The 14,487-nt window shown below is 54.1% G+C and overlaps 1 protein-coding gene across 1 annotated transcript in view; it reads right to left on the minus strand.

The window, feature by feature from the left end:
* Nucleotides 1-14,247, minus strand: part of UBXN11 (UBX domain protein 11) — a 17,993-nt gene extending 3,746 nt beyond the window's left edge. The window contains exons 1-7 of the mRNA XM_023529183.1: nt 14,219-14,247; nt 13,497-13,595; nt 10,980-11,080; nt 10,439-10,493; nt 9,891-9,967; nt 7,414-7,540; nt 932-1,002 (exon numbers count right to left, since the gene is read on the minus strand). Of these exons, the coding sequence (XP_023384951.1) occupies nt 932-1,002; nt 7,414-7,540; nt 9,891-9,967; nt 10,439-10,493; nt 10,980-11,080; nt 13,497-13,581 (516 nt within the window). The 5' untranslated portion in view covers nt 13,582-13,595; nt 14,219-14,247. The remainder of the gene's footprint in view (nt 1-931; nt 1,003-7,413; nt 7,541-9,890; nt 9,968-10,438; nt 10,494-10,979; nt 11,081-13,496; nt 13,596-14,218) is intronic.
* Nucleotides 14,248-14,487: the final 240 nt, after the last annotated feature.

The following is a 14,487-nucleotide window of genomic DNA, read 5'->3' on the forward strand; positions in this document are numbered from 1 at the left end:
CACCCCAACCAGATGGCTCCAGGAGCCTCTGGGGGAAGCTGGGTCACTTTTGCATAGACTCCTCAGGGACCCCAGGCTGTCAAGGTGTCCTGAATGCTGGAGGGGCAGTGGTACAAGTGGCTGAAGGCTATGCCTTCATGGTGCCAGCAGGGGGTACTGTCTGTTGCTTAGCCACAGGCTGCTGCTGCTGCTGATGATGATGTGGCAACTGTGGCCCTGGCAGCCTCCCCACTCCCTTCGCAGCCCTGTGTCAGGCTCACCCTCCTCCTGGAGGTCATCAGATTGGGGTACCCTGAGGTGGGACAGTGGCTTTGCACCTCAGACTGGGTGATACCTAAGGAAGATGTTTGTCCTTAGCCCTCCAAAATCCCCACAGAGAGTGGCTGGTTTGAGGCGCAGCCCATCACCTTAAAAGGGACCCCATCAGGGTACAGGCGCTGGAGCTCTAAGGGGAAGAAGCCATCCAATATATCTCGGAGGCAGCGCTGCAGAGGGAGAAGAGAAAGGGTGAGGACCAGTTAGATCTGTGTGGTGGCCCCCACCCTGCTTCCTGTCTGGATGGCAGGCCCTGGGCTGTGGGCTTACCTAGTAGATTACACTCTGGCCCAGGACTTGGTGGGGGGGGGGAGGGGGGAAGCCCTGCAAGTTCAACGTGGACCTCGGTGCCCATGGGGGGCAGGATGGGCCCTAAGTGAGCTGGACACCACCATCTCCAGTGGTGAACAGAGTGGGGAGCACTAGAGAGGCCGGAGTGTGTACGGGCCTGTCTCCCCTCACCCCCGACTCCTACCTGTGTGGAGGGATCGTGGAAGGGCCGGAAGGGCCCATCAAACATCATGATGCCATTCCGGTAGAGCTTCAGTGGGATGGGCTCAAGGGCACAGAGCCGCGCTCCACTGGGCATTGGCGTCACCTGGGTGTCACTGTCTACCAGCTCACTGAGATCCTTCAGGCTGGCCAGCAGCCTGTCAAAGTCCACTTCAGGGGGCACCAATGAATCCCCTAGCAAAGAGGATAGACATCCATGGACCTCTCCTCATGGCTGCCATGTGCCCTGGCTTCCATGCCCCCTGGCATGATGGGTGGTGGGCTTAGCATCTCCTTAAATGACCACCCAGGGAGGAGGAAGGACAACTAACAATAGATAATTATAGCTATCTTTTATTGAGCGTGTACTTTGTGCTAGAGGTTTAATATCTATTGCCCTATTCTCTTTCCATCCCAACCCCACGCTGTAGAGGCTACAATCAACCCCATTTCTCAGATGAGGAAACTGAGGGCTATAGAAGGCTAATGGCTTGCCTAGGAATGCACAAACTGGCAGGAGCGGAATATAATCCCAGGTCTGTCTGTGTCAGGCACAGGGTTAGCAGCTGACGTCCAAGACGACGACCATGTAAGAGCCAGCAGAGAACAAGCACTCTGTCCATGTTAATTATTGTTACCAACTCTACCTTGTACCTCACATGGACCTCAGGACAACTCAGAGGCTCTGAGGCAGAGGTTATTTATCTCCATTTTACACATGAGGAAACAGGCCCAGAGATGAAAAATACCTTGCCCCAGGCCCCCTGGCAAATTGGAGGAGGGGTTCACTTTAGAGTCTGTTTCTCCCGCCCATCTGCGACATCAGGAGAGAGAGCTTGGGATAAGGACAGATGGCTATTAAGGAGGATGTCTGGACAGCTGCTGGACAGAACAGATGTGAGGCAGATCTCGGGTTGTGCAACTATTTCTGGGTCACAGACCCCTTTGAGAAGCTGACAGAAGTTCCGGCCTCCTCTTCTGAAAAATGTGTTGCGTGTACAGCTGTGCATAAGCTTCAGGGGGTACAGATGGGGTAGTGGGACAGCCACGACAGATACCAGAGCAGAAAGGGTAGAGGGCAGGTAGGATGCTGGCAGGAGATAGGCGAGGGTCCTATTCTTGGTCCTTGAAGGGACCTGGCTCCCAAGTAAGTCATCTACTGGGCTGTAACCCCACCAAACACTAGTGACCTTCTGGGCCTTCTTGGAGGCTGTTTTTCATCAGGATAGCCAGGCTGCAACAGGATGTGGGTCAGGGCTCTCGAGACCCAATTCCTTTCCCCACGGAGGTACAGTGGCTGTCTGGGGAAGTACAAATATAGTGGCTATTTCCTGTTGCCTTTGCACTGCTGAAACGGTAGACCCCAACTGGCCTCCCCCTCTCCCCTACATTTCCTACTGTTGTAGGGGCTGCACCTGCACCCTACCTCTTCATGGGGTCCCCTGGAGTCCCTGAGATTCCCAGGAAAAACTCACAGAGCACAGCATCCCTGGTATGAGTCAGAACAATGTTAAGACACTATTTGCCTTTAACAACTCCTTTCAGAACACATTAGTAAACCTAAAAATAACAGAAAAGCTCATCTCCTTCAACGCCTGCCCTGGTCCTTATATTCTCACAGATGGGGAAAGTGAGGTCTAGAAAGGTCAGACGATTTGGCCCAAGCAAACCACACCCAGCAGAGCCAGGAGGACCACTGGGTAGGCTTACTGGAATTCAGCTGAGTCCTGGGACCATGGCTTTTTCAGGGAGTTGACAGGCATGGGGTGGTCACCAGGGGAGGGGCAAGAAGCCCATAGGTGGATGCCAAGAAGAAATGAGAGGGAAAAGAGAAGTTTGCAGAGAAAAAATCAGCCTGAAGATTGTCAGCCAGTGGACTAGGACGCAGAGAAGTGAAAGCAGTGTGGCTGGGCAGGAATTGGATGCAGCAGAGCGGAGGTGTGGCAAGGGGCCCAGGAGAAAGAACTGTGACTCTGGGCAAAGCAGGGCTGAGAGAAAAAGGCAGGAAGAGCCTGGCATGCGCCTCCACACAGCAGGAAGAGCTCAACAGAAGCCTGGCCCTGTGCAGCGGGGTCACATGGGGTAAGGCAGCTCAGAGGCCATTTCCTCTCTGAGCCGCAGCTTTCCTTTCCATGGAATGGGTCGATAAAAGAAACCTCCGTCCTGCCCACCAAACCCAGCTCCGAACAGACTGTAATGATGACTCAGTGAATGTTTCCTTCGTGCCAAGCACCAGAGACACGTACTGCCATTCCCATTTTACAGATGAAGAAATTGGGCCTTGTGAAGCAACATGTTCTGGGTCACGAAGCTTGCAGGGTCCAGGTGACTTTAAGCCTCTGTTCTCAGTGACCACGCAGGCTGCCTCTCAGTGCTGGTTCTTCAGCACTGGGGTCCCTTTCCAAGGAGGGGTGCAGTGCACCGAGATCATCTCTGAAGCCTCATTCAACTTCAAGAGCCCATGATTTTATTAAAAAGGGGAGTAGGTAAGCATGGAGATCAAGTCCAAGCTCCTTGGCCCAACTCCCAACACCCTTAGAGCCTGGTCTCCCCAGCCTCCCCTCAACACGGTCCCCACCTCATGCTCTAGAGTCACACTGATGTGTGACCCTGGGCAAGTGGGCCAACCTCTCTGGGCCTCGGCTTCCTCTTCTATAAAATAAGAACAATAACAGTCCCCACTTCGCAGGGTTGCTGTGAGGCTCAGGGAAATGCCTGGCAGATGGTGGCTATCGTCACTAACTCCTATCCTCTTGCTCATTGCGGGGCTCAGGGTAGTTCACCTCCTCTGAGAGGCCTTGCTAGGAGCCGCCCCCCACCCGACCTGAGGCTGGGCCCCTATTCTTCCTGGGTTCCTGGAGACCTTGAGTCATTCCCTTAGCCCTCGTCACAGGCTGTTGTCATTTTCTGTTTGCTTGTTTGGCTTTCCAAATACATCAAGTATTCCTTGAGCCCAGGCTAGAGCATCCAGCCCTGGGCCTGGTCCAGAGCAGGTGCTCGAGAAGCATGTATTGTCTCCATCCCTCCATCCTGCCATCCAGCAAATATGTCTGGAGCGCCCATGCTCTGCTAGGCCCAGAGAACCATGGCTATGCCCATGCTCAGAGTCCTGCCCATGTGAGGCTCATAACTGAGTGAAGGAGACAAGGTAAAAAACAATGACAATGGCATGTGTTAAGCGCCACTGTGGGGGCTGGGAGCCCAGAGGGCAGACCCTGTTGCTATCAGCAGGTGAACACCTTCACTGGACTGTCTGCTGCTGTGAAATACAGTGCCCGAGGCGCCCTGGCATGCCCCGTCTCCACTACTCTGGCAAAGAACCTTGAACAGAAAATGGACCCATTTCCACACACCTGCAAGTCACACCTGCTCTGGGGACTTTACCTGCATTCGCTCTGCTCTGCTAGGGCCACAACCAACACTCTGACCCCTACAGTTGAGAATTGCTGCCTGCTCCCACCTCATCCTGTGCAGGGGATTGTCCCTGCATCTCCCAACATACTCTGATCATTGAGGCCTGGGTGCCTGGCTACCACTCGCCAATCACGTGCATGTGCACATGCCCTGGCCTGTGCTGGGCACTCTGGGGCATCGCAGGGGTAAGCAACAGTGGCTCACGGTCGTTGTTCATCCACCACATAGCAGCCTGTGAGAACGCTCCATTCGCTCCATTCGGTGCTCTCAATGGCCTAGGGGTCAGTCATTCCACATTCCATCTCCTCATTCCACAGATGAGGATTCTAATGCAGGGCCCCTCCCCACATGCCCCGGGGCAGCTACAGTGTTAAAGTACCTTTGCTGGGGCAGGTTAAAAGGAGGGGAGGAAAAGGGGCAAGGCACTTAAGGGACACAGCACAGGCCTGAGGGGGAAGTGAAGATGGGGAGGAGCCTAGTCTGCCTGGAGTCTGAGCCAGGCCATTTGTAGGGGCTCAAGGGGGCCCGGGGTCAAGTGAAGCCTCTGCAGCCCATAACGTCTGTGTGGCTTCCTGAGCAGGGGAGGGACGAGGCAGGGGGTGACCGGCAGGGAGAAGGGGAGAGATGTAGGAGCACTGGACCTTGATGAGGGGTGGGGGAAATGAGAAGCTCAGTGAGGATGGAGGGTTTGGGGGAGGGAGCAGCTCAGAGGGGGACAGGGAAGCATTCTCAGCCCTGAAGCTCAACACATGGTGGGATCAGAGCAGAACTAACTGTTCCTCTCATGTGTCCACATACCGTGAAGCGCCTGGCACCAAACCCTATTTGATACTCAATATACTGGTAGGGAGGGTAGGGAGAGGTGAATGATCCAGCCTGAGGCCAAGTCCTTGAAAGCCTGTCCCCTTACTGGGCCCTCTTTGTGGACCCAAGAGACCTTCTTCCCCAAGGCAAGAGGCCCAGGCTCTAGAACAAAATCAGTCCCAGTTCAGGCCAATACAGTGCCCTGGCAGGCCACAGGGCCTGTGAGGCATGGTGTCGTAGATTGAGAACCAGAGCATCAGGGCCGGCAAGAGGCCAACTTCGTGGATCCCAGGGGCCCTTGGGGCAGGAGCAGGCTGGCATCTGGGGACAAGGCAGTGAGGGAGAGAAGGGAAAAGCCAGGAGACAGGGGATTCCCAGAAGGAAAAGCTGCTGAAATGAAAAATATGTTGTTCATCTGGCAGAAGAGCTAAACGGAGGCCCCTCCAGGTTGAAGAATCAAAAAGCAAAAGAAGAGGACGCACAGAGGGAGCGTGCATATGGCCAGGTAGCTTTCACGAGCTGCTTTAGCTGTGAAGCAGTCAGCTCCAGAGCCACCCTTACTCTGAGCACAAATAAACAACACAGAGCAGAGTTGGGGGCTACTCTCTTTTGGGGTGGAGCGGGGCAGAGGGTAGGAATCTACAGAGCCAGGGATGGACACCAGCTTTCTGGTCTGACCCCTCCCCAAAGGCACAGAGAGGCCCTCAGCAGCCAGAAGGCGAGCTGCCCTCCAACAAGCCAGCAGGGTCCTGTGAGGCCTGAACCCAGCTCCCCTCAGCAGGGGCCCTGGGCAAAGTGCTGGCGGGGCTTCTGCCCCAGACTTCAGGAACACACATTCTTATAGCACCTGGCTGCTCTCACCTGGGTAGGGGGCTCCCTGGAGAACTCTTCCCACAGCACTCGGCCCAGGGCTGTTAGTGCATTGAGTGGTTGGAATGGCCAGGCCCACGTGGTCCCGGGCAGCAGGGCCATGCCGCCCCCTGCCCCCCACCTCTGCTCGCATGGCCCGGGAGCCACACCGCATCCCATCTTTGTCCCAAATGGACTCAGCATCTTCCCTCATGGCCATGTTCCCCACATGTACAGTCAGTCAATCACCTAGGCCATGGATTCTACCGCCTAAGTCTCTGCTCTGCGCCTTCTCGCCATCTCAGTCCATACCGCCCTTATACTGGACATCATCTCACCTCTGCCTGCATGACTGTAACTACCTCCCAAATGTGGGAGTCTCGCCCCTCTTCATTCAACAGTCTTCAGACGTCTTAAGTGCTTCAGTTTTCCCATGTGTAAAATGGAATAACCCCTGGCCCACGTCGAGGCCATGTCTGAAAATACTTTGAAAGCTACAAGTGTTGTGCAAATGGAAAGGGGTGTTTTCAGAACAAGCAGTGAGGGAGTTGTGCCCTATGATTTACGGGGGATCTGGCCAAAGCTCAGGCCCGAAGAGCAGGTAGGACTCTCATGTTTTGAGTCTGGGTTTTTATCCAGCAGGAAACTTATGAGATCGAGAGGTTATCTTCTAAACAGTCTCTTTGGGAAGCCATGCTCATGTTCCCATGAGGCTGCCACTGCCTCCGACTGACCAGCCCACTTGTTGGGCCGATGACGTGCAAGGTCAGTACTAGGTACTCTTGTCTAACCCACTGAATCCATGGAGAAGAGCATACTCCCATTGATGAGAAACTGGAGGCTCAGAGGATGGAAGTCATGTGCCAAAGTCACACCTAGAATCGCGGTGGAGTGGAGATGAGGACCCAGGTTTGACCAGCTCCAGAGCCTGGAGAAGTACCTGCTGGGCAACAACCTCCACTCTTTAAAGAGAATGGTCTCGGCTTTCAGAAATGGCCAGTTCTATGGTCCCAAATCTATGGGGCACATCCCTCTGGATATTAAAAGTCAAGTTAAAAATACAAAGTGGTGAGTCCCATAGAAGCAGGTAGATTTCAATGGTCTGACTATAAATGAACCTGGTAAGGGAGCCCAAGGGGAAGCCAAGTCCTGGAATTAAAGGGCAGCTTCCAAAGCAGCGGGATTGCTTTTAAAGGCAACGGCTTTTGGATGGATGACATTTTGTAAACTATGGTGCCTGAGACAAGTGAGGTCTTGTTACATCTTATATCTCTGAGTCTCTGGATCTTTGAAAGATGAACAAGCAGAGATTCTGAGGCGAGACCAGAGGAAGAAAGTGGCAGCAGGTCAGGTGGTCAGTGATGGAGTCTAAGGCCTTTCCTCCTTGCCCTATGTCAGTGGCAAGGTGTGGGATGTCTCAGGACATCTCATGCTTGGAGGCTGGGACATGAATGAGATGGGCTCTGGACAGCTGCTGGCCAAAAGAAAGCTACTGGAGAATTCCCTTTGTAGGAGTTAGGGGTGAACCCTCTACTCTACCTGGCTTCCAGAACTTCTTGACCGTCATCCAGTCCCTCTTGCTACCTTCTGAGTCTGTATGGTCCTCTGAGTCTTCCTGGTCCATGGGCTCGCCCACCCACTGCAGGCCGTAGTCACTGAGGAACCGCTGGAGGGAGAGAAGGGATAGATGCAGGGGGTACTGTCAGCTCAGCCCCTTGCCAGGGAAGAGGTGGCATCTGCTCAGTCCCCAGCCTCAGGCCTCAGCTCCCAGATGAGATGGGCCTGGGGGTCTTGGCTACTTTCTGGCTGTGAACTTGGGAAGCTACTTCACCTCCTAGAGCCTCGGGCTTCTTATAAAATGAAGATGACAGCACTTGCCCCATAAATTTGTGAGGAGGACTAAGTAAAATAATTCATGTCAAGTACTTAGCACAGTGCCTGGCACAAGTAAGAACTCACTGAAGGCAGCCATTATGGTGGTGGGGAACCGTAGGGGTCTGGCCTGAGGAGGAGGGGGAGGGGCAGAGACGCCCCACTCTGCAGGACTGAGAGGATGTGGCTACCTGCACGCAGCCTCCCTAGGCTGGGTTTCACATCTCTGCCACAGGAAAACTTCTGAGCTGTCTACATTTTCTGTTGCTGGTTCAACCCCCTTTCTCCCCTTTCCACTCCAACCTGGCCTCCATCTCCACAACTCACTGAATCTGCTAATGTGCAGCCACCAGCCACCCGCCCTGTGCCAAACCCGGTGGGCACACTTCTGTCTTCATCTCTTACGACACATGGTTCCTTTTCAGTTTCACATTTCCAACCGTCTCCACGTAGATGTGTAACAGGCATCTCAAATAGTCACTACTCTTTGCCCCTATCTCCAACCTCTTCCTCTCCAGGTCTTCCGCTTTTAGTCAATGGCACCCCCTCCACCTAGGCCTTGCCCATGACCCATTCCTGTTTCCCCACGACCTTTAAGGCCTATGGGCACCACCTCCAGGCTCAAATCCGTCCACTCCACTCCACACTCCTCTGCTGCTACCCTTGTTCAAGCCACGGTCCTCTTTCTCATGGACAATTTAAAGTGAGCTTCTACTTGCCTTTCTCCATCCACTCCTCTAACTGAAAGCTTCTTGTAGTTTCCCATTCTTGAAGACCTGAATCTGATCCCACACCGTCGGCGAGCCCCCCATAATGTGACCCCTGTGGCCTCATCTGGTTCTCCCTCTTGTTCCTACAACCGCCTACCATAAGCCAAGTTTCCGTGGTGGGAGGTGCTTTTCATTTCTTCAGCCTGGATCCTCTTTCTCAGCCTCCCTTGCACCCTCCAGATCTCTTGCCCAATGTTACCCCGCAGAATGGCCCAAACCCCAGCTAGTCTCTATTGTGTCACCCACTGAAATATTTCATCTATTCTCTGTACTTGTGTATCTTTCTGTGTACTTGTTTACGCCTCTGTCCAGTCCAGACTGTCACCCTCATGGCCGAGGCTGCCTCATGACAGGGACACAGGAGATACTTTGTATGAGTCTGTTAAACTAATGAAGCAATAAATGTGGGAAGGCTCTGAATGTGGGGACCCCAATGCCCTCTGCCCTGAGGTTCTGGGGCATAGCCCGCACCCCCTGTGGCAGCTACTCAGAGAAGACCCATGGGCTGCCAGCATTCCCGCCAGGTTGCTCAGGAAGCAGCTATGTTTCCCCACAGTCCCAGGTTCGAACAGGCAGTGGAGGGCAGGGGTGGGGTGGGGTGGGAGCTCAGCTGCAGCTGTGGCTTGAGAGTTTGCTGCTGTGGTCTTAAATTAGGCTGGGACTTTGAAAACCAACTGTGTGTGGAGAGGGAGAGGTTAGACCCCAGGAAGGGTTTCTGGTAGGGCCAGTGAGGGAGCAGTGGGTGCTGAGGAAGCACACCTGCCCAGCCCTCCCTTAAACGAAGGATCCTTCCAGTTTGAGCCTTGCTATATGAATGGGAACAAGGAAGGTGACAGTGAGTGACTGAGATGCTACGTTCAGAGGCTGGGGATAGCTGTGACCAATTTGGTAAACATATGGCCAAGCACCAAGCACTAAACAGGGGGAAAGCGGTCCTTCCCCTCCCCTCGCCTCCCCCACCGCCCCGGGGAGCCTGGGGTGTTCTAAGGAAGCAGCCTGCCCTGAGGAGGGGCCCCCACCTTGATCTGAGACTGAGATGAGTGAAAACTCGCCAGGGAAAGGTAGGAAAAACATTTCAGGCAGAGGGATCGGTATGGGCCAAGGTCTGGAGGTGAGAAAGAGCACAGTGTGGCCCAAGAATCAGAGGCAGGGACAGTGGCTAGAGGGGAGAGTGGCTCAAGGTGAGACTGAAGAGGAAGCCCAGGCAGATAGGAGGGGTGTGTGCCGCCCCGGACACCTTCCTGGCTCTTTAAACTCTGGGTTACTCCTGAGTGGGGGAACACAGAGCAGGGCCTCAGTGTGGGTTGTGTGGTGAGGGGGCCCAGGAGGGGTAGGCTCTGACCCAGTTCCTGAGGTGGCAGCTGCCTCTCTCACCTCCATCTCCCCAACCTGCCGCTGCAGCTGTGCACACATCGTCTCCAGCTCTTTTTGCTGCTGCGGGGACATCTGGTCTTTGGTAGAGATGGAGAGAGGGTCTGCTGCCCTGGCACGGAGGCTGCCAGGCCACCTCCGGCCTTGCTCAGAGCTCTTCCCTGAGGGTCATCTGGAGAAGCTGCCCCTTGAGAACTTGAAGGATACCCAAAACTGCCTCTTGGCCTCTCCCCCTACCTGAGAGGGGATGCCCTGGCTGACTATGAGGAGACCACCACCCTCGTGGAGCGAAGCTTCACCCTCTGAGGGGGCTGCATTCCCTCCAGGCTTTTGATGGAGCACCCTGTGCTGGGCTATGTCTGTACTCAGGAGACTCATTCCCACGTAGGAGGGCGGAATCCTGGGTATGTCACTGCCCCTATCTGAGCTCAGCTGTCGAGACCCGACCATAGGACTCAGCTCCATGCACTTGAAGCCCCGATGCTCAGGGGTCACCAACCCAGGGGAGGTGCAACAGGAGGGCCAACCAGCCCACTGAGAGAGCCTCTTACCCTCTTGTTCCTGGAGGGTCTCCACCAACTCCTCCAGGGCCCGTATCTTCCGATCCTACGGCAACAAGATGTGGGGGAGGGAAGGAGGGGGCAGGCAGGCTTGGTGGTTCCCAGAGCCCAAGGAAGCCCCTTCCAGAAGGAACGATCCAGAATTTTTGCCTCTGTGGAAGCACTGGGGAACTTAGAGCCCCTGCCCTTGCCACCCTTTGGCACCGATATTGCTTCTAAGATGGCCCTCGTGGTTCCACTAAGGTGGAGCGATCCTGAGTGCCCAGCACTCAGCGGCCACTGCTGTCACCCAGTCAGAGGTCTATGGGCCTTGCTCAGCTGTGGAGAAGACCTCTAGCCTCTCTACTCAGGTGACAGGTACCCAGGACAGTCCCAGGCCACTTCTGGCCCTCAAACTAGGCAGTTCAGGGTGGGAGATGGTTCTAGAACCCATCCACTCTGGCCTATTGCAGTAGCAGCTTCACTGACCACCCCAGCCTGGGCCCCTCCAACCCTCAGACTAGACCCTGGCCCTCTCCCCATGGGGGCCCACCTTGGAGAGCATCTCGTCAGCCTGGGCCTTCACCTGCCGCTCCAGATCCCGCACCTTCCTTGCCATGGTGGCCACCAGCTCCGAGTCATGGGATACAGGGACTGCCAACCAGATAAAGTCCTAGAGCCCAGGCCTCAAGCTGAGGCTGAAGTATGGGGGTCCAGGGAAGGGGGAGAGGGATCCCCAGGAGTGAAAATAAGAGTAATGACAATAGCTACCACCTAGACAATAGGGACCATCCTAAACACTTTTCATAAATCAACTCATGTCATCTTCACAACATGCCTCAGGAGAAATGCTTTAGGAAACAGACACAGAGAGATTCTGTAATTTGTCCAAGGTGTATGAGTAAGTGGTATACCATATGGGTCACATCTTATTGAAGTTCACCCTCGATCAAATCAAGCCTCTAAACCTCATCCCTAGTTTACAGGAAAGACAGAGGATAGTGAAGCACGTTAAACAGCCGACAAAGCCACAGCGTGAGACATTCTGCAAGACAGGGGCCCCGGACTCCTCAAACAGTGCCATTTTCAAAAAGGCAGGGACTGTTCTACAAAGTTCTACATTTTCAAAAAGGCAGGGACTCTGTTCTATTACAGTCAAAAGCAGCACATGACCCTCAACTGGCATCTAGATCAGGAAAAAAAGAAATAGCTATGAGAGATATTTTGGAACTGGGGAAATGTGAACGCAGAAGAGATGTTAGCGGGGATTACTGAATCACGCTCGTTCCTAGGTGTGATCACAGTATTGTGCTTATGTATACGCTTATTCTTAGGAGATGCACACTGATGTATTTAGAGGTGAAATTTCATTCTACCTGTAATTGATTTCTAAGTGGTTCATTGAGGAAATACATTTACATTCATGCATGTGTGTGTGTGTGGAGAGAGAGGAAGCAAATGTGGCAAAATGTCAGTAATTGTCGAATCTAGATGGCAGGCATATGAGTGTTCACTGTACTATTATTTCAACTTTTCTGTATAATGGAAATTTTTCAAATTAAAAAGTCTGAGAAAAGAAGAGAGACATAGGAAGAAGCAGGTGCTCTTCTTTCCCTGCATGTCGTCTGTATGTGTGAAGCAGGAACGGCAGACGCCACCGTGCAGCCACGTGGGGTTGACGTGACAGGTGGCTCAGTGGGAAGACAGAGAAACCTGAGCTTTCGACGAGGTGTTTGAGTCGTTGGCGTAACATAAACTTGGAGCTGCTGCTTTAGGTCTTCTTGGTGTGTGGGACGGTAAGTTCTCCTTGATGTTCATGCTAGTTGAATAAGGATTTTCTTTGACTTGCAGTTAAAAGCTTCTTGACTGATACATGGACGTTTGGGAACTCAGAGCTCTGAGCAAGGCAGAGCAAAGAGAAAGAACCCAGGCAGGAGGAACATCACACTGAAAAGCTAGAGGATAAGAAGGAGCTAGCAAAGAATGCTGAGAGGAAAAACTTAGGAGGCAGGAAGACATCTGGGAGAGGGGTGTCATGGCGACCAAGAGCCTGGGGTGTTCTGAGGAGGGAATGGTAAACTGGAATGCTGCTGTGCAGAGCAGTAAGATAGGACAGGCAAGTCCTTATATGTCATATGGGGGCGGGGGAGACACTGGCTGAGAGTGGGGTGAGGAGTGAGTGAATGGCAGGGTTGAGGTCTAGAGAGTAGGTGGATGGCTCCTTAAGGGGAGGACCTGCTCATTATGGTTACTATTCTGAGTGTCTCCAGCAGAGGTGAGGAGATCTTTTGTGACTGAATGGCTGTGGGGCCAGGCTCTTTCTGTCTCCGCTTCCACTTCAATCTCCCTCCCTACCTGTTAAATGGATGAGTGCTGGCCTAAGTGTTCCCATTCCCACTTCAAAGAGGTAGAAATGGAGCTGGAGAGACAGGAAGTTGCTCACCCAAGTATCACAGCTAGTGGAGAACTCTAACCTCCCCAGCTCCTCTAGACTCCCAGCTCAGACTCTGACCCTGCGCTCCACACAGCTCATCCTGCCTGCCATGTCTCCCCTCTGCCCAGGCCTGCTCAATCCTACCTCCTCTGGGAAGTCTTCCTGCTGAACCCCATCCCACGTCAGGCACCTCCATGACCACAGTGAAACCACAGCCCTTTGTGGATGCTATGGGTCAGGCGAGGGCTATCTAGAAGACTTTGGGCTTTGCCCAGAGCCCTGCAAAGCAGTAAGCAGATGTCTGGAGACGGAGCTTTACCCTCAGGCCCTTCGTTCCTCAGACGCTGAGTCCTGGAACCACTGTCATCACACTTGGTGGTGACTATAGCCAGGTCCACTCCAGAGACACTAGCTACAGCCTGGCCTATGGCTTGGCCAGACCTCCCAAGCTAAGGACAGGGCCCATGTAGCTTTATGCCAAACCAGGCCCTGGACAGGCACATGGCCATGATCAACCTCAAATGGGAGCAACTGCCTTGGACTCAGCAGGAGGGGATAGGTGCCATGCCTCCCTGGGCCTCGCTACTCTGGGGCCCTCTCCTGCTGCTGGGACCCCTTTAGGCCTCTGCTCCTCACCTTGCCTACTCACAGGAGCACCTATTCGGCCATAGCAGGAAGGAACAGAGATCCTTTCTTCTGAGCTGTGTCCATCATTTGGCATATCCACCTCATCTTCTGCAGACAAGGGTGTCCAGGTTGCTGCTCTGGCGCTAAGGCCCAGAGGAAACTAGGACCCCGGGCCCTAGCCAAGATGAAGCAGCCTGTACTCTGCCCCAGCAAGCGTATGAGGATAGGAAACTTGGGGTGTTAGTGAACAAAGACCCAACCAAACGAGCCTCTTATAGTTCTCCCAGCCTGGCTCCTGGGGGCACTTGAGTGACCAATGCCAGCACTTCAGTGGGTACAAGAGTGGGGTGGGGATGCAAGGATCTGAGCCTGCAGGAGTCAGGGTAGCAATGTGAGGACAGGTCTTTAGGGAGAAAGGGCTATTATGGGCTGGAGGAGGCTGCCAAAGGAAGGAGGGCTGGGATTTTGCCCCCTCACGGATTCTCGGCATTCACTGGGTAACCCCAAATGTTAGTGATGACATAGCCACTAGGGGTGTGGGGCCTCCTGATCTGACAGCTGCCAGGAGGAAGCCCCATCCTCAGTGGGGAGTGGGACAGCTGTAGGTAACACTGGCATTGCACCAGCTGCTCTGGCTGACAGGGTGGTCATTGAGCTCTTTCTCTGCCTACCCGCAAGGAGACGCAGCGGATGGGACGTGGGGCGGACACAAGGGCAGAGCCCACACTTACCATCTCCATAGAGTTTTATCTCTCGCCTCCTGGGAAGCCGGGCAGGAAGGAGAAGGAAGACAGACAGGTTAGGACCCTCTGGAGTGTCATCAGGGGAGACTCTCTGGGCAGCAAGCCCCAGGGAGCCTTAAGGCGATGGAGGTTAGGCCTCTGCCTCCTGAGGACATCCATCCTCAAATCCCATCCCGGCCCTGGGACAAGCCAAGGGGCAGGCTTCAGGGTGCCCAACTCCTCCCAACAGAGAAGGATGGGGAAGAGCTGGAGGGCAG

Source organism: Pteropus vampyrus, unplaced genomic scaffold, assembly GCF_000151845.1.
Source record: "Pteropus vampyrus isolate Shadow unplaced genomic scaffold, Pvam_2.0 Scaffold36, whole genome shotgun sequence".
Classification (NCBI taxonomy): Eukaryota; Metazoa; Chordata; class Mammalia; order Chiroptera; family Pteropodidae; genus Pteropus; species Pteropus vampyrus.